The 19,166-nt window shown below is 33.9% G+C and overlaps 1 protein-coding gene across 1 annotated transcript; it reads left to right on the top strand.

The window, feature by feature from the left end:
* Positions 1-9,942: 9,942 nt before the first annotated feature.
* LOC133299106 (uncharacterized) lies at positions 9,943-14,722 on the top strand. The gene is made up of 8 exons (XM_061498536.1): positions 9,943-9,957; positions 10,114-10,234; positions 11,080-11,418; positions 11,549-11,635; positions 12,330-12,428; positions 13,378-13,570; positions 13,752-14,161; positions 14,513-14,722. The coding sequence occupies exons 2-8, from the start codon at positions 10,214-10,216 to the stop codon at positions 14,720-14,722; spliced, it is 1,359 nt and encodes a 452-aa protein (XP_061354520.1). The 5' UTR covers positions 9,943-9,957; positions 10,114-10,213.
* The last annotated feature ends 4,444 nt before the right edge of the window (positions 14,723-19,166 follow it).

Below are 19,166 nucleotides of genomic sequence, written 5' to 3'. Positions count from 1 at the left end.
TCGTAGCTTTGAGAGATGCACAATTTGATTCCTCGTTGATTTCTAAAAAAGAAAAAGAAAAAAGGAATTTGATTCCTCGAACGCAGACCTCAGTCACGAATATGAGTGCATTAATTTTGTGTTCTATCCTCTATTCGAGTGTTGCGTTGTGTCACTCTCATTTGGTTTTCCGTTTTTGTCACGTCGCTTGTCGTTTTGTATGAAACGTATTGGCCAAGGAAAATTGCCCAGAAAGCAACAATTTCTTTTTTTATCTCCTTAGCTTTCGCTCCACGGTTATATGTTACACGACAAAATCGTTTATTATTATGATTTTCTTATATTGAAAACTTAAAATTCTATTTATTGTTTTCAAAGTGGAATCGAGGGAACGGAAAAACAAAAGGAGAATATAAAATGATGTTTTTTTCATCTCAAACGAGGGGACTCGTGCAACCCGCGTCAGCAGTTGCACCCTCCCCAGTTGCAACCGCCATATCCATCGATGTGGTTCTTATAGTCTCAGATCTCTTTGACATTCATTAAATTCATCAATCATCAAAACGCATTCGCTTCCTCACAACCCTGCCTTTAGCAGCTCAACTCCATTACCATCCAGTGGGTCGGTTTCTATTCGGATAATTTCTCAGCCTCTTTACGGTACCTGAATCTTCTCTCTTCCAATCTTCACGTCTATTGTATTCATTTATTGTTATTATTATTTCATTCTATTGTTTATATGCCAATATCTTTTAATATCTTTTTCTTTTTTGGTCTTTTCTACGTTTATTGTATTTTTCTTTTCTAATTAATACTGTAACACCAATGAAATACCTACATGCTTATTAGTGGAAAAGCGTAACCAAATGAAATACCTGCTGCTTTCATAGATAAGCATAATATTCTTAATCAACTACAATATTCTACGGAAGGTGTAGCCGTGTAGGTATAACTAAGCAAACATACATCCAATTAAAAGCATGGCATATATAACCTCGTGACATGTTACCATTGTACATAACAAGGAATTTGTCACCTGAACTCATTCCTTTTAGCTTATACTTAACCTTTACACATATATCTGAACTATTTGATTCTTCTTAGCATCCAACATGACAATTATAGAATAAATACAGCTAATCTGATCTGAGAAATTTATTGCCTTCTAATTTGTTGCATTCATATTCATGAACATCTACTCCCTTAAAGTTTTCTTTTCTGACTTGCAAACATTTAAGAAATTCACGTTCGCACGTAAAAAGGGTGTTCAGCCCTCCTAAGAGTTTAACAACATCACACAACAACTGCATTCAAACAGAATCCATATTTTATTTGGACCATTTTAGCATCACATCCACTATACCACAATTAGCATGCCAGACAATTTTATTTTCCCCAAATACACATTCCACCCAAACATAACAACTCAAATATTTCCGTTAACAATGCAATTCTTTAACAATTACACTACAGCCCTATAAGCTCAACCTATGCAGCCTCCCTGACATGTAAATCGATAGGTAAAGATGAAGGGGGTTCTAGAGCTTACTTTGTTTTATCGAACCAATGTTATTGTCATTGAAAGTACTGGTCATGCAATTTACGGGAACTAAGGGTTTTGAAGGGGTGAGAGTGTGAGACTAGAAGTGTGCAAAAGAATCAAAAATCTGAATTGAAATGTGAACTTAATTAAACTGCAATTAAAAAACTAGTTCTTGAAAACTGGTTCTTGAACTAAATTGATTTTGAAAACCAGCTCTTGAACTGAATTGTTTTTTTTTTTTTTTATTGCTCCACTGGTTTTCGGGGCTTCATCCCGATTATGTCGGGTCCGACCTGGTTAGGTTACCTAATGTAACATTCCCGTCTCGAGCCGGTTCAATTAACATACATATGATACAAACAGAAACAGCGGAAGACTTAACTTACGAAAATACGAACTAACTTTTTCTTTTTCTTTAATCCGTTTTCACATAACATATCACATTGCATACTTCTTCTAATTTAATTCTTATTTTACGGAGACAAAAATCGGACAGAGTAACCTCTGTAAATCGGACAACTGGGGATTTTCCAATCCCACTCTCAAGAGTTCCTGATAGACAGTTTAAACAATATATATTTCCAGAAGTACCAGTCATGCAAATATACTCAGATACACATCTATGGGCGCATGCTGAACTTGGCTCCGTGCCACAAATCTAATAGCATGCAATCCAATACATAACATAACTGAATACTACATAGTCATATCATCATGCCTGAATACATAAATGTACATGTATCGAATATGAACACTATGCAACAATACATCTTTTCCAAAAATACGTCTAAAACAAATAGTAGCATCCGACCACCCAGAACTCCACATCCTCATACTAATGCCTCTAGCCACGGTTAGTGTCCTGGTCCCATGAGGCTCTTCAATTAACTGTGTTCCTGAAATCATATCCCCAAACGGGGTTAGAGACGAATCTCTAGTAAACTCCAGGTTTATGGAAAACCCTCCATACCCTGGGCTCACTTCCTGCATGACAGTCAGATACATAATATACAAAACATCATATAAGCAATTATCATAACTGAACAAAGCATATATACATATCTTATCAAAGACAAACGCAGTCATTCCCAAGGGATGACCTCAAGCGAAAATCAACGCGCGTAACAAATATCTTTTACAAAAATCATCACAATACTCACATCAGAACAAAACGTGTTATATCAGAGACGTACGCAATCGTTCCCAAGGGATGACCCCAAGCGGAAATCATCGTACGTAACAAATATCATTTACAAAATCATCATACATATCCCATAAAACATGTCATATAATCAAATATCATAACTAAACAAAACATATACACATATCTTATCAGAAACGTACGCAGTTATTCCCAAGCGGAAAACAACGCACGTGTTCCCGAGGGAGGACCCCAAAGCGGAACCAGAACATATCAGAGGCGTACGCAGTCATTCCCAAGGGAGGACCCCAAGCGGAAATCAACGCACGTGTTCCCGAGGGAGGACCCCAAAGCGGAACCAGAACATATCAGAGGCGTACGCAGTCATTCCCAAGGGAGGACCCCAAGCGGAAATCAACGCACGTGTTCCCGAGGGAGGACCCCAAAGCGGAACCAGAACATATCAGAGGCGTACACCATCAGTCCCGAGGGAGGACCCCAAAGCTAACATCCGGGTACTATACAATCAATGGCCAGATATTGTTACAGAAATCATATTACATAAGTCATATCATAACAAAATATATCATATTAACATATATCAAAGTAAGTACATCAAAACAAAACATATCATATTATCATATAGCTCTATATGAATGCATCTATATCATATATCTCATACATATCATACAACCTGACCACAGTCCGTACACTATGGCGGAACATAAAGTAGGAGCGAACCCCATAAACATAGAGCTTACCTCTTGAAGCTTTTTCAATCCGCTTACTTGTGGCACAAGTTAGTTATATATCTTCAAGAAGGTTCCGATCTTTTTCAGTCCCTAGGTACACCTAGAGAAAGAATACAAAAATACAAATCAATAAAATGCTATCATGCCTAGATTTTACATAAGGCGTACATTTTATCGTTTATTTTCGTTTCTTTACGTTTTTGCCAATCCTATGCCAATACACTAGTCATAACCAATTCTTTTCAAACTTAATATAGGACCCCAAAGCTAGTTAGCATAAAACCACTAACTCTTAGTGGACATTTCTCACTTTACATATACTTATCATGTCTTCAACATAACTTACAAGTCATAATTCCAAGTCCAATACAACTCCAACCCATTTACTTCTTTAAGGGTTGAAAATGACATATAGGTGTGTTCATGACTTCTTCTCAAGCTATCTTTTGTTAGCAACCATTCCCTTCATCACTACATCGAATATCCATCATCATCTCTTATTTAAATATCACTAAATACCTCATTTGTACTTATTTCATGATGAGGGCAGATTTGCACTCATAAGTATTTATTATCTTTTCATGCTTTTCTTTCCTTTATTTCTCACTACACAACTCCAATTAAGTAGATAATTATTAACCAACCTCAAGACACATAAACACACATTCAAACATATTAAAGCATGATATTCCTCATTATTTTTCCTCTTGACTAGAATACATATATATAGGAACCATGTCTTTTTCTTTAACTTTCACCACTTTTACCAATCCTATTTCACACCACTTATCAATGATTACATACAAGGTATTATTTTCACTTTGGCATTTCATTAAACACTTGGTCTACCTATTTTATTGTACATAGGCTGAATTATACATTAGAGATAGGCCATCCATTTTCTCAATGATTTTTCAACTATTACCAACAACAAGGCTCAATGAACAACTTCTACAACAACATACACATTCATACATCATTTACAAAACCTCCATGAAACCATAAAACATCAAGAAAAACCTAAATACCATATTGAATTTTAATCAACCAAATTCAAGTTTCATGCCTTAAATGATCTCCTAGGCATCTAAGCTTCCATCTCAAAGCTTGAAAACGTTAAAATACATTCTCTTTAATTTCGCATGAACAGTACCTGCGATTTAGAGGGCTGAAATCTCCTTCCCAAGAGCTTCCCATGGTGAACAATCTTATGGGTTTTGTAGAGGATGGAATTTGACACACTTTAGGCTTTGGAATGGATTGATTTCATCAATCCTAACTCAAGTTATCAAGGATTGAAGCTCCCACAAGCTTTTTTTTTTTCTCCCCTTCCCTCTTTACTCTCTGCATCGTCGCGTGGAGAAGAAGAATACGAGCCTTTTAGTCAAATTTCACTTACATAGGTTAAGTGAAATTTAACTGGGTAGGAGCTTATCTATCTAATCACCTCTATTCTTTACCAAACTTTACCCAATGGACTAGAATATTTTTCCAGTCATATTTCTAACTTTACTTTCACTTTTCAAGTAACTTTGCTTATCTGCATTTTTACCCCTTAACTGTCATTTTAACTCATTTTTTCACCAAAGGTGACTTTATTTCTTTTTCTTTATAATTATCCTTCAATATTAAATCCATAATAACTGTGAGGGTCATTATACCTAACATTAGCAGGTGAGTCTCCCAGCGAGGATTTTCTGCATACACAAGGTCTCGAACTCGAGTCCTTGCTTATTGCTTAAGCGAACCCAAGTACTTTACCACTTGAGCCAACCCCCGTTGGTACTGAATTGTTTTTTGAAAAACCAATTCATGAATTATATTGTTTTATTTTATGAATTGGTTTTCAAAACCAGTTTAAGAACCGAATTGGTTTAAAAAATCATGAATTGAATATATATTTTTTCTCTTATTTTTTATTTATCTTTTTTCTCTCTATTTTTCCCTTCTTTTATCTTTATTTTTATTACTTTATTGGGAAAAGTGTTTGTCATTTTAAATGACACCAAGCCCTACTTTATTTCTTTAGTTTTTTATATTTATTTTTCTTTTCTTTTCTTTTTTCTCTTATGTCTTTTTTCTCATATTTTTACTTTAATTTATTTTTGCTTTTTTTTTTCAAATGTGATATTATTTGTATTTTTTTTAATATTTGTATACTTTTCATTTGGGTTCAAAATTGGTACAAAAATCAATTTTAGGGGTATGCAAAAGAACCACAAAAAATACTATACTTAAGAAAACTAATTTTAAAAAATCAGTTCTTAAATTGAACTATTTTAAAAAACTAGTTGAATTGAAAAGCAGTTTCTGAACTGAACCAATTTTTTCTCTTTTTTTATTTATTTTTCTTTCTCTCTTCTCTTATTTATTTATTTATTTAATGTCTTCTTTTTTATTTATTTTTAGTTGTTTACTTATTTAGTCTTTTATTTTAATTTTTTCTCTTATGTATTTTTTATTTTTAGTATCATTTATATATTTTTTTAATTTTTTTTCCTTCAATCTTTTTATAATGTTTATTTGGATTCATAACTCAACTAATAAATTAATTCACTAATTTTTTTTTCCAAGTCAATTTGGTTTGACAAAGTAAACCAAATCGAACCGAACTATGCACACTAGGGGTGTTCGTGGTCTGGATTGGATCGGTTTTGGTAGCAAAAATCATCCGATCCAATTCCTTTGGTTTGATTATGTAATCATCCATTCGGTTTGGATTTTTTTCAAGTTCGATCCGATCCAATCCAATTTTTTTCGGTTTGGATTGGATCGGTTTTCAATTTTTTGAAAATCCTAAAATTTGTTTCATGATTATTGTGCAAATAACATCTTTTGTATATATTGACTTTGTAACTTTTTTTTTTGAAATACAAAAGCATCAATAAAAGATAATATAGTTCTTTTTTTGGGCAATGAGATATGAAGCTCTACACAGATGAAATTTTGTTGATGAGATGTGACTAGATTTTTTCATGGATTTAGTTGATGGGTTAATGGGTCTTGGGTTAAGAAATTTTTAGGCTATGATTGGGGAAAGACCTAAGTAGGTAGAGGGGAATTAATATATTGGATCCGTTTGGACTGGATCGTTCGGATGAGTTGATGAAAATCGATCCAATTCAATTAAAAATTGCAGTTTTTTTTTTGTTTTTGGTTTTTTTATTTTTGATTTATTCAGTTATCGATTTTTCGATTTGGTCACCGCAATTTGAATCGGTTTGGATCGGTTAACACACACGTAGGTGAGACGCTAGGCTGATGATGAGAATGAGACGAGAAAGAAAAATTCATCGAGGGAGTGATGACGAGAGGGTTCGTGTAACAGAGGAAAAGAGAACAAATAAGGGTCAGAAAATATTTAGAAGACTTGGTTCTTATCTCTACCTCGTTTATTTTGAAGGAAGGAGAAAGAAAGAAAGAAATAGATAAATAAATATATAAAAATGAACACCCTTAGTACATTTAAAAGATTAGAGTGTCTACCTAAAATAGATAAATAGCTAGAGTGAACTATTCTTAATTATTTTGATAATAGGGAGACTGATTTTTATAGATTATTTATTTCTATAACTGAGGAGAAAATATAGTTTAATATAAAATAAAAAGAAAAATAATGCCACAATAACATGCCCCAAACAACACGATAATATAATTTTTAAAAAAATTATATTTGATTAAACTCTCAAATCCAAATAGTGTGTTAGATTATTAAAAAAATAAATAAGAGAATATAATAAAAACAGTAAAAAGATCACTAAAATTGATAAGTAATATAATTTGTATGATCATTAAATATAAATAGAACAATAACGAAGGTAAGAGTTCTTATTTTCATATTGGTATAAATTGATTTATTTTTATTATTTAAAATCATTCAAATATTTTCTAAAAATACTATTCACATAATAATTTTATTTTGTGTAGGCTCCTGCTGCTTCATCTATTTACAAATCTACTTTCAACTATTTACAAATCTACTTTCAACTATAACTTATTTCTGTTTCTAACACCATATATTTTAATTAAATAGGACTTAGAAAGACAAGTTTTCCATTCATGTGTTACACCTTTGAACTTGTTGACGTTATAAAATTATAAAATTATGCTAATCATGAAATTGCCTGAGACATCCACCTGCATGATAGGCATAAAAAGCGATGATAAAGCTTGATTTAAGATTCATCTGTCCGCAAAAAAGCATTACTTTACTTTATTTTCAAGATGTTTCACTGAAAGATACATAGCTGAATTTTATTTTATTGGTTGATTTGAATACGGACGTGACCGGGTTTGGAATTGGAAAAATTAATATGATCGAATTGGAGAGGAAAAGTTGTATATATTTCTTACGGAAAAGGAAAATCAATAAATAGTTACAACTTTCTTAAAGTATATGGGTATTAAAGTAGGGAAAAGATATTGTAACAACCAAATATGGTTACTACTATGTTATTATCAATCAATATCAATCTCACCCGTTAGATTGATTTTTTGATCCGATATAAATCCTTTATCTTTCCTTCTCCCCCCTTCTCTCTCTTTTCTTCTCTATGATCATACTCTCTACAGCTGCCGCGCTGCCCATAGCTGCCGTCGTGCCACCCACTCCACCTCCGCCATTGCGCTGCCCACTCTAATCCACCGCCGCCGTCGTTAAAATAAGGTATAGAGACATACACTGTTTTGTTGTTTTGTCAGCCTTTCGTTCTGCTCTTCTAAATGTGAAACTTTAATTTCCAGTTCTTGTGTATAAGCCTGTCTACTCTGCCAATTAAGAAGATAATAAAGTGAATTGTCAATTATCTACTCGTTGCATTGTATCAAATCAAAGTATATGTTATACGAACAATTAATAAAAGAGAGATAACAAATGAATACAGTTGTTAAACTTTTTTTTTCCCGAAAAATGTATGGCAGAAGCAGAATATTCTTGGGGGGATGCCACGAATTAATTTCATTTTTTAGGAGGTCAGATATTACATTGCATGTAGAATTTTTAAATATATGTTGAAAGAAAATTCTTGAAACGTTGTCTTGGGATTTGGGAGCCATGCCAACTCAGAGTCCCTCCTTCTGTGTCACGGTATAATTTTTTCTATGCGTGGACGTGAGAAAGGAATTAGGAGATGTCATGGCCTTTTTTGTTTGGGTAGATAGATGTCATGGTTTGAGTCGGCAAAACGGGTTCAGCTCGATGGGTCAATCCGTCCAACTCGTCAAATGGGATGCGGCGGACTAAAATTCATCTCAAAAGTGGGGCGGACTCATTTTTTGGCAGGTTGATGACGGGCATAGGCAAACCGAGGTGGGTTAGTGTAAAATAGGCTCAGGCTAGCGGGCTAACCCGCCAAACGGGGCGAAGCGGGCTGAGTTTTTCAGCCCACTTTCAAAAGCTAGGCGGGACAAGCTGATTCACTTTTTGGCTGGTTGATGGCAGAGCGGGACAGGCAGCCACTTTGCCACCTCTAGTCACGACCTTTCTAAATCTTGAAGTTTTTTTTTTTTTTTTTTAGAAAAATCTTGAAGTTTTTGTTTAAACTATGTGTAACATTTTATTTGGTGCTTTCAAAATTTTTTTTTTACATTAATTATGTAAATAATAATAATTTCATTTATTTATAAAAAATATAGTATTTAAATACATTTTATAAGTTTTTTTTTAATATAATCAATTTACATCAACACAAGAATTGCATTAGTATTGGATACATATGTTTACAGCTGAAATATTTCAAGAGTTAATTTTTTTTTGGGTTTAATGTATCCGATCAATGGAGATAACTTATCTCCAATAAGTCAAAATGATGTTGTTTTAAGATTTAAAAAAGATATTTTTACAACTTATGAACCTGACACGTAAAGCCATATTCTAGAAGGCTCAAGAAAGGTAATGATTAAGAGAGAAATTAAAGAAAAATTCGTTAAATATAATGAGGGTTTGTTTTTTCTGCAGTTACTGCAGATAAGTTATCTGTAGTACGCTCAATACGACGTCATTTTGGGACGAAAATCATGGTGTTTATGTAATTTAAATTTATTTCAGGGTTATAATAGTCTTTATATTTATAATTTTTTAAGATTCAATACCAAAACGATATCGTTTTGAAAATAAACGTAGATAAGTTCTCTCCCGTAATTATAGAAATATTTTTCCCATATACTAATCTAATGTGATAGCTATAAATCATGAACTGAATTTTCAATACTTTCGAGAGGACCAGAAATCCACTCATGGCAGCTAATTCAAAACCCTATCCTCTCTGCACACACACCTCCACCATGATTCGCAAATATCTCCCCTACAGAGGACGTGTAGATCCAATATTAACTACCAGTTATTGACTGGACATTTCTATCCCGAGGATCGAACAGTATTTTTCTTCTCGGAATATCACTGAAACCTCTCATTGCTCGAGGCTGAAGCTGTGGCGCATGTGTCGCAATTCGCCATGGTCCCATTGACCTTTATTATTGCGTTATGTGGTTTAAAGTAGAAATTATATAAAACAAGGAAAAGAGAAAAGCAAATACTATTCATGGTGACTTGTGAATCTTTAAGCTTCTTTCATTTCAGAGCTGGCACTAATTATTTGGGTATAATAGTAACACCTTAACTTTTTTCCTTCGATGTGAAAAGATAGCTTGCTTTTGAATTTCCTTTATTTGAATAGTGTTAACATTTCTAATTTGTGTAGACCACTTTTGATAAATCTTGGTATCCCCCACATGTGATCGTGAATGTCTGACCGATCCGCAGTGAACAATATGGGATCTGCATGCTGCTCGTGATTGTCTATGAAAAATGTTAGATGCAAGGTGACCACCGGTCACGAGTTGGATCTTCACTATTTTACGGTGAAATTAAATTAATAAAAAATAGAACTAAGAAATATGTATCTGTAACATCCAAGCTTGAAGTCTAAATGACTTTTGTATAAGAGGGTGTGTTACATATATATAATATAAAGTTTATTAAAAACTCATCGTTTATAAAAAAAAAATGTGCAATAGGTGACATAGATAGAGAGACTCATGAAGGCATAGTGTCTATGCAGTAATTGCTAAAGAAGTAGGGATCAGAGGACGTGCACCAAAAAAGCTTAATGCTTTATTTATAGAAGAGAAGACCCAGAACACATACAAATTTTAACAATTTTTTGTTGGCAATGCACTGAGCACCGTGCAAGACTCAGTGACATTTTATGAATTCTGCATATATTTGAAGTTTTTATTAGCTGACATATTTGTTAATTACTTTATGTTAAAAAAAATGTATAAACAATAAGTCAACTATGCACTTGAATTTTTAATTCTAGGCTTGATAGCTGCTTCTTCATCTCTCTCATATTGACTTGCAGATAAATTATTTCTTTTTTAGTTGGAAGTTTCAATGTTGGCTTCTTTTCTTTGTTTAAAAACTACAAAATTGGTAGCAGCGGTTATTTAAATTTACACACATGTTGCTAGCTCTCTTAAGGCGAAGTAGTTCACAATCCATTATGTAAGTTGATAAGTAGATGTTTTGTATTTTGGATTCATCATTCCCTGTTAAAATGAGAAAGAAAAGCAAGAAAACAAAAAAAATCAAGATTTCCAGCAATAGCTGGATCACTCATTTAGTATAACACTGATCTTGACTTTGTTTTTTAACGACTTTGTAGTTATTTCAGAGGGAAAAAAGTTTTATTGCTTTCGAGGGGTTCATGGAGAGAACAAGCAGTTGCAGTTCTGCAGTTAGTAGGCTTTCAATAAGTCAAAAGGTAGATGATGATGCTGAGAGTGAGTGTGTTTCAGAAGCAGGAGATATTGGGGATCGAGTTCTTCATGGCCCAAGGCACAGTGACAGCTCTTCCGAAAATGGAGGTGTTTACATTCCTGGGGATCATGAATTGCATCAATATCCAGCAGCATTGAATTATGTCTCCTCTGTAAAGTCATTAGAACCGATCCAGACCCCTGTTTCTACTAATGGAAAAGTTCTTTCTGAAGACAAAAAACAAGTGGGTTCATTTAACAATTTCTTTTTCTTGATTTATTGTTTCTATGTTTGTTAATGATACGTTTAAGCTTAATTAATTCGAATTATTTTTATTTCCTCATGATTAAATAATGAAGTTATTTTGACTCTAGTTGCAGGAACTTGACAACAAGAAGTTACCTAAGCTACTGGAATATGTTTCATGTCTAACTCATTTAGCTGTTTTTGGAATTCTTGGGGTAATATGCTAACTTCTGACTCTGGATTATTCTAATTTTATCGGTTGCTTAATGGTTAAAAAAAGTGTTAGATGCTAGAAAATAGGTTTGATAAATTTGGAGGAACCTTTACCAGAGGACTTTCCTCTGAACAGTTTTACTGGTAATTTTGGTTTTTGATAGAATCCATTTGCATTGATTGATTCATAAAGGCTACAGCAGTACGACCGATCTCATCTAATGAGATAACACTTGGTTGTTGGTGTTGTATGCTGGAAAATCAGTTTGATAAATAATGAAGAGTTTAAGAAATTGCATATTCATGCTCATTCTTGAGATAAGATATACTATGACTTATTTGTTTACTTCAAACCAACTCTCTGCCAAGCATTTTAGCATATACCCTTAAGAACCCAATTATAGCTGCTCTATATTCTTATAATTATAAACCCAATTCTGTCTGCACATAAATACTTGTTTCTCTCTTTTATCTCGTTGATCCAAGAGTGCCATAATTTGAAGCAGAACAAATTTAATCTTGCAATAAGTTGTGTTCTCAAGGGACAGTAATCTAAGACGTTTAAGTAGAGTACTCAAAATAAAATCTACCTGCCAATCCGCTGAATCATTAACATTATCTTTCTTGTCAATTCGTTGTGAAATATGCAGTTATTATCATGATACTAATGCACCAATTGCCATAATAAATATGCAGGTCTTAACAAGATACTTACTGGGAAAGTTATTTGGACCGGGGGTTGCTGGTGTGACTAGTGATCAGACCATTCTTTACCCTGACTTGCCTTCTAATATGGTTTGCCCCTTCTCCCTTCGCATGCACAGATTATCAGGCGCAAGTCTTGACTCTTGAGTGCAATAAATGATTACTTTTTTACCAAGGAAAAGAAAATTCAAAAGACAAAATTTGATCAGGTTTTGCCAAAGGAGAAGAAAAGAAGAAAAATAAGTAATAAGGTTAAGGAGGATTAGGTGGATCATGTGCTAGTAATTTCAGAATATGATTTTCATGATGACTATATCCTTATGAATCATTGAACGATTAAGTAACAAAAAATGGACTGTAGAATCATTTGGCTGGTTGAAAAGCAATTTTAGCTTTTATTGGCATTGTTGTGTTAATACATCGATAACACCTTTATCCCAAACTAGTGGCACCGAGGCTCTAATACCATGTAAAGAACTAATTTAACTCAAAAACTTAAGCTGATGGGTGAGGCTACATTAATGATTTTATATATCTTTAATGATTTCTTTGACCTTTATTTAATTGTTTAACGTTAATTATTTTGCTGGCACATGCGTTTGGATTCCTTAATTGATCAGGATATGCATCACCTAAAAGAAGTGTATACCCGTACCTTATAAGAGTGTATCCGGATTATAAATGTGTTTCAAAAGCAAGTGCGTATTTATTCTTTCACAGCATAACAGTAGTTAGTTTTAGGCATGCTTCGTCTCTATTTCAATCTCCTTAATTCCTTGATCTGCATGTTATACTCAATTTGACTTTAAGGATTTACTCAACATCATTTGAGATTTGCTAATAATGCAAAGTTACAACCCTTCATATTTTTTAATGTGACTTAAATAAGTACAATTAAATGAGTTACAGTTGCTATTTTTGCTTTGACACAATCAATATAAAAGCATTAGCATTCCCGTTAAATGCAATTGTTGAAGTTCATTGATTAGGAAGCTGGTTCTGATCTTGTGCTCATTCAAATTTTGTACACATTTTCCAGGTTGGTTCCTTTTTGATGGGATGGTTTGGTGTTGTATTTAAAGGAGATATATCCCGTGTATCTGAGCATCTAGCCATTGCACTAACAACTGGCTACTTAGGGAGCCTAACAACTTTCAGTGGTTGGAATCAGAAAATGCTTGAGCTCAGTGTTGATGGACACTGGCTCTTTTCTGTCCTTGGCTTTCTAATTGGTAGGTAATATGGCACATTTCGTTAAGGGCGATTTAGTTGTATAGTAGCTGTCTCATTCGGATCCTTTACCTATTTTTATTTCCCTGTTTTGGACTTTTATCCTAAGTGATCTGAATGTCAATTTTAACTCAGCACCTTCTAGTTATTAAGAAGAGTTTGTAAACAACTGGAATATTGTAGGCTTGTCTCTTGTCGCTTTTTCGATCATCTTTGGGGTAGAGACGGCCAAGGGTTTCAAATGGCTTCTCAGCAGGCTAAACATGAAACCTAGAAGTGGCACTTGTATCTCTAAGGTGGACAGCTTTCAACGTCAATTGGTAGTTACCATAGTGTTATTGGTGATTTTAGGTTTGTTGTGGGGTGTCATTGGTGCATTGGAAAAGGATGAGTTCAAACATGGTGGTAATGCAGCTCAGTTATGGTTTGCTTGCATGGTTGGACCTCTAGGTGTGTGGATTAGGTGGTTCTTAGCTCGACTCAATGGGCGTGGAATAGGAGCAGGGTTGTTCAAATGGCTTCCATTTGGGACTCTAATTGCCAATGTTTCTGCTGCTTGTGTCATGGCTGCATTAGCTACCATGAAGAAATCAGTAAGTTTTTTCAGTATCTTATTATACAAACTCCTTATGTGGATCAGAATTGCTTTAGGAGAAAGATTTTTCTTTCCAACTTGATTCTTCTACATATTCTTGCCATATGCTATTTAACTTATATTTGTTTTCTTGCCCTCCTACTAATATTTTTTTTTTGAAAATTTTGTACTCGTATTTTATTCTTACCCTTATTAGATTTCTTAACTTTTCCTATCAATTTTTCTCCAAGTTTTCTATTAATTTTTTTTTTAATTTTTTTTTTTTGGATCTTATGTCCCAACAAAATTATGAGAATGTGTATCATAATTTTGGAGGTTGTGATCAGTGTATACCTGGTGTTTGATGCAGGTGAATACCACAAATTGTGATACAGTTGTAACAGGAATTCAATTTGGTCTTTTGGGCTGTCTGAGTACTGTCTCTACATTTGTTGCTGAGTTTAATGCAATGAGAGAAAGCATGCATCCTTGGAGAGCATATGCCTATGCTATGATTACAATATGCCTTTCATTCTGTTTGGGGATCTTAATATACTGCATTCCTGTTTGGAGAATGTAAGTGGGCATATAAAGTACCTACCTGTTTGAGCGTTTAGTTACTTCATGTGTCTTTTTTTTTTTTTTTTTTTTGATAACAACTTCATGTGTCTTTGATTGATGAAGTATTTTATATTTTCCAATGATCCAATGTTTAAGCTGTTGGGTCAATGGGTTAGGTTAAGTGGGAAGAGAAACTGGCAAACCTGGAGGTGCTAATTTTGCATCATGCGGGTTACAAGGAACCTACGTAAATATCATATTTAGTTTTTTTTTTTGTTTTATAAATTGAGATATGAATACGGAAATATATATGAATTAAAATATTTATATGTGTAAATGTCAAAAAGAAAAAATAAATTAACTACTCTTGTGTGGTCTCTCTCGCTCATACTCAAAATGCTTCTTCAGTTTGCCTACCAACTTCACGATAGCTGGTTTGGTGAGGATGAAACATAAAAGTCTAATCGGTGAGAAATTGAATTTTATATATTGTTTTAATATCAGTACTTTGAAGGCGTGTGGGGTATTAAAAAAAAATTTGAAACGCCAAAAATTATAAATTCAGCCGTATCAAAATGTTATCAATTACGGATGCGATATAAATACACAACTAATTTTGAAGTATCCACGCATGGTAATACACCACTTGCCCCATTTATTGAAAGCTTGCCAAAGCAAAAATAAGATTTAGAAAAATTGGGCCGGCCAAATTTTCTGCGGTATCATGTAGTTATGGAGCACAAATTATTGTATTTTGGTGAGGTGTCACCTGAGATCGAGTTTATTTCATTCACATTTTAATATTTCGGTATTGATTAACTATGGGGTAGCCAAACAATTATATATATTATCATTTTATTTTATTTTTTTGAAGTAAGGTTGAGATGATAAGGATATAAGTGAGTAGTGTTCATCATTAATTAAAATTGAAATGTCAAAATATAAATAAAATAAGGATTGATAAAATAAAATTGACTTGACTTGACGGTAACAATTGTTTTGATTCACTAGTAAACACGGATGGCGAACCGAGTTCTTTAAAAAGAAATTAATTTAACTAAAATATTTTTTACGACAAATGAAAGACGAATACTAAATATAAAAGCCAACATACGAGACCCACGTCTAAGATAGACGTGAGGTGACTTATCCTAATTTTAAATTTTATGTATCTTGTAAGTTAGTATCTTTCAATCTTATATGGGAATTGCAACTTGCAAGTATACACTTTCCTCTTGACTTTTATATATATTGTGTGTTTAGATGTTTTATTTATTATCTAATGTGCTTTGCAATATTAAACAGTGTTATGGTTGTCTTTTAATTGGTATATTTCATCTATGTTGCACATACACCGACACGAGACACGAGATACGACATGACATGACACTCAGACACATTAATTCTAAAAAATATTAAATTTTGACACGTTAGGACACGTTTTGATATTATATAATATTTTTAATTTATGTAGTGTATATTATATTTAATATTCAATAATTTATCAAAAAAATAAAGCTAAATTTATAATACCCATTAATTTTGTAAAGAAACATAAGATATCCCAAATATTTATATTAAACTCAATAAAATAGTAGTCATAATCCAACGAATCTAATAGTTGAAACTCAAAATGCAACGCAACGTAACCTTTAAATATTTTTTGAGTATTTGCAATGAATATTGGAGTGTCGAGAAATGTTGGGAAGTGTCGAACACGACATGTCAGAAATTTTGAAGTGTCGGTGTTTCATAGTATTCCATTTGGTATTTATCATTATGTGACGATTCAGAGCATGCAATATTTTATCTGATAGAGCAAGTCAAGTTTGGATTGTTAGATATATCCGTGATTAGTGGCTCACGTGATTTGAATATAAGAAGGGCTAAAAGATAATTATGTTTATTAATGACCTAATTAGTGGAAGGTTGTTAAGGGACAATATAATAATTTGCTTGATGGAAGCAGTTATGTAAAGATTAGGGTAAAATCCTTTATCTCTACCCATTAAGAAGGTTATGAGTTTTTGCCATCAAGAATAAAAAAGGGACTTAGAATAAGAGGGTGAAGAGATTGAGAAAAATCATTCCGCATCAAGAGTTCTCAGTCTAAAGTTTGCTATCAAAAGTCATTTAAGAGAAAGGGTTCTCAATTGAAGATTTGTTATCATCACCATGGACAAAGATTACTGTCCTGTTTACTAAATTTGAAAAACATGATTTCTCAAAATATCGTTTAACCTGCATATTAAAGAATATAATCATTGAATAAACCCATAGATTTACATTCTCTCTTGATTCATGTAATCTGGTTCCTCTAGTTTAACATCCTTTTTCGTGCGCTAGTGTTTGTATCTTAGGACCGATTAAGCTCTATTGGGGTCCATTAATCAATCAGCATCTTGATTTCTAGTTTATTGTTTGAATTATTTCATTATGAGAAATTGTATGACACTCGTACGATAGTTGTAACCGTTGATTTAAAATATATTAAAATAATATTTCTAGGTACAACTGGGTTTTGGATGCATTGCTCAGAGGTAATTAATAAGTTATGGCATCTTCCGTTGGGGACGTTTGGTAGATGAGACATTTTTTTAACCAGGTAAATATAATTAGTGGGGAAATAGCTGTAAATTTAGATAAGTGGGGAAATTTTAAAAATGTTGTTTGGTAGACCGAAATATTACCAGGAAAATTGTATAGAATTTACTGTGACTATGTTTGGTTGAAAGTAAAAGATTGATGGGGAAATATGGCAAAAATTCCAAAATACCCCTCAATATTGAAATAGACACGGTGGCAAAGATACGTTGGACACGCAATTTTCCAACGTTCTTCTCCCGTTCTTCATTTACGTGCCAAATGTGTGTTGGTCGTTTTGTCGAAAACCTCATATTGTTCTTATTCATTCGCTGTGTCACAGGGATCGTGGAGACTGGTGAGCCAAATGTGACCATTGTCTTCATCGACGGTGCCATGCACACCAAATAAGCACCTCCTTCTTCATTCACCGTAAGCCGCCTTGTAACACCCCGTTCTAGAACCGGATTGTTATCATTGCGTACGGCATTAAGCGCAGTTACAATCACATTGGTTCAATTAGAAAACCGGATAAATTTTTCCTCTTTATACAAGCCGGATTCAAATAACCAAGTGCGTGATCATAACTATATATACTTCGCGGAATAGTGGGACAAAACTTAAGATTATATTCCCATTATACTTGACAATACGTCGTGAAATGTCTTCATCACTTTACTTATCAAATTAATTCTAAACTCCTTTTATGATTCCCATCTTCTACTATGTTATAGTATTTTTCATTAGCTACGCGTGGGTTCAAACCGCGCTCAAATCGGAGCACCGTAGCCAAAGTTATGCACTTTTTAAGAAAAGGGTGCGAAACCTCCAGAACCCCCGCGCCCGCAGCGTGAGATCCACGCTCAGAGCGTGGGAAAACAGAAAGTTGGCGCCCCAAGCGTGAATTTGGCGCCCCAGGCGCCATCCACAGGGCTGGGTGACCCAAAACAAGGTCATTTAGCCTACCTATGGTTTTCCACTCATAATTTGAGCTATACTCACTCAAATTACACCATTTTGGTCTCTATGAAAAGCTAAGAGGAACGTCTACCACTTCCCTAGAGACATCAAAGTCCAATTCCATCACATTGGGTATGAAAATTGGTCAAACGGACAGGATGTATTTGTTTTCTCAACATTTCCCAATTTAGCACTAGGTACCTAATTTAGTTTCCAATTCAACAATCCAATACTTAATGAACATACATATATTAAACTCAAAGTACTCATCAATTACACATCATGTTCATTACAATTCATGGAACTTAGCTAACAAAACACTATGATCATTCCCTTGGCTCTCATCAACAAAAGAGATGACCAAAGGCATGAGCATAGGCTAAGTCCATTCCAATATACAATTCATACATCTATCAATGGTCTATGAATTACAATCCTATACATGTGAGCTACAAAACAACATGTACAATCTCAAAAGAAATGCCACATTTCATGCATAATCCAGATATGGCCACTTGCCACCAGAGGCTCCTGCAGCATCCTTACCTGAAAGGGGGTCCCCACAACACGGGGTGAGATATACAAATATATCCAGTAAACCAGGGGTCCTTGGAGTATCTCTCCACCCCACAGTTCCATATCAGTGTAATAGCAATAACTATAATAATGCAGTAAATACATATCTATGCAAAGTGCAATACATCTCCAGGAGAAATCCCTCGAGCTCTCAAGCTGTCCTAAGGAAACTCAGATGCAAATAGTCCTACTGGCCAGCTAACTACCAAGTATGATTTACGCATCGTCATGCAACATACCAACATAGGAAAACACCATCCTATGCCACACCAAATGCATACACATACGTATAACAAAGCATTACACTATTTTATTGCATTTATATACACAATCACAACCTCTAC

Source organism: Gastrolobium bilobum, unplaced genomic scaffold (genome assembly GCF_033153095.1).
Source record: "Gastrolobium bilobum isolate Gb01-03AN ecotype WA unplaced genomic scaffold, APGP_CSIRO_Gbil_v1 utg3919, whole genome shotgun sequence".
Classification (NCBI taxonomy): domain Eukaryota; kingdom Viridiplantae; phylum Streptophyta; class Magnoliopsida; order Fabales; family Fabaceae; genus Gastrolobium; species Gastrolobium bilobum.
This window is presented reverse-complemented; position numbering and strand designations above follow the sequence as displayed.

Bases quoted from the DNA above. Each gene is read 5' to 3' on its own strand.
- LOC133299106 (XM_061498536.1), top strand. From the start codon at position 10,214: ATGAAAAATGTTAGATGCAAG. The intron at 10,235-11,079 runs GTGACCACCGGT...ACGACTTTGTAG, and splicing joins TGAAAAATGTTAGATGCAAG to TTATTTCAGAGGGAAAAAAG. The intron at 13,571-13,751 runs GTAGGTAATATG...GGAATATTGTAG, and splicing joins TGTCCTTGGCTTTCTAATTG to GCTTGTCTCTTGTCGCTTTT.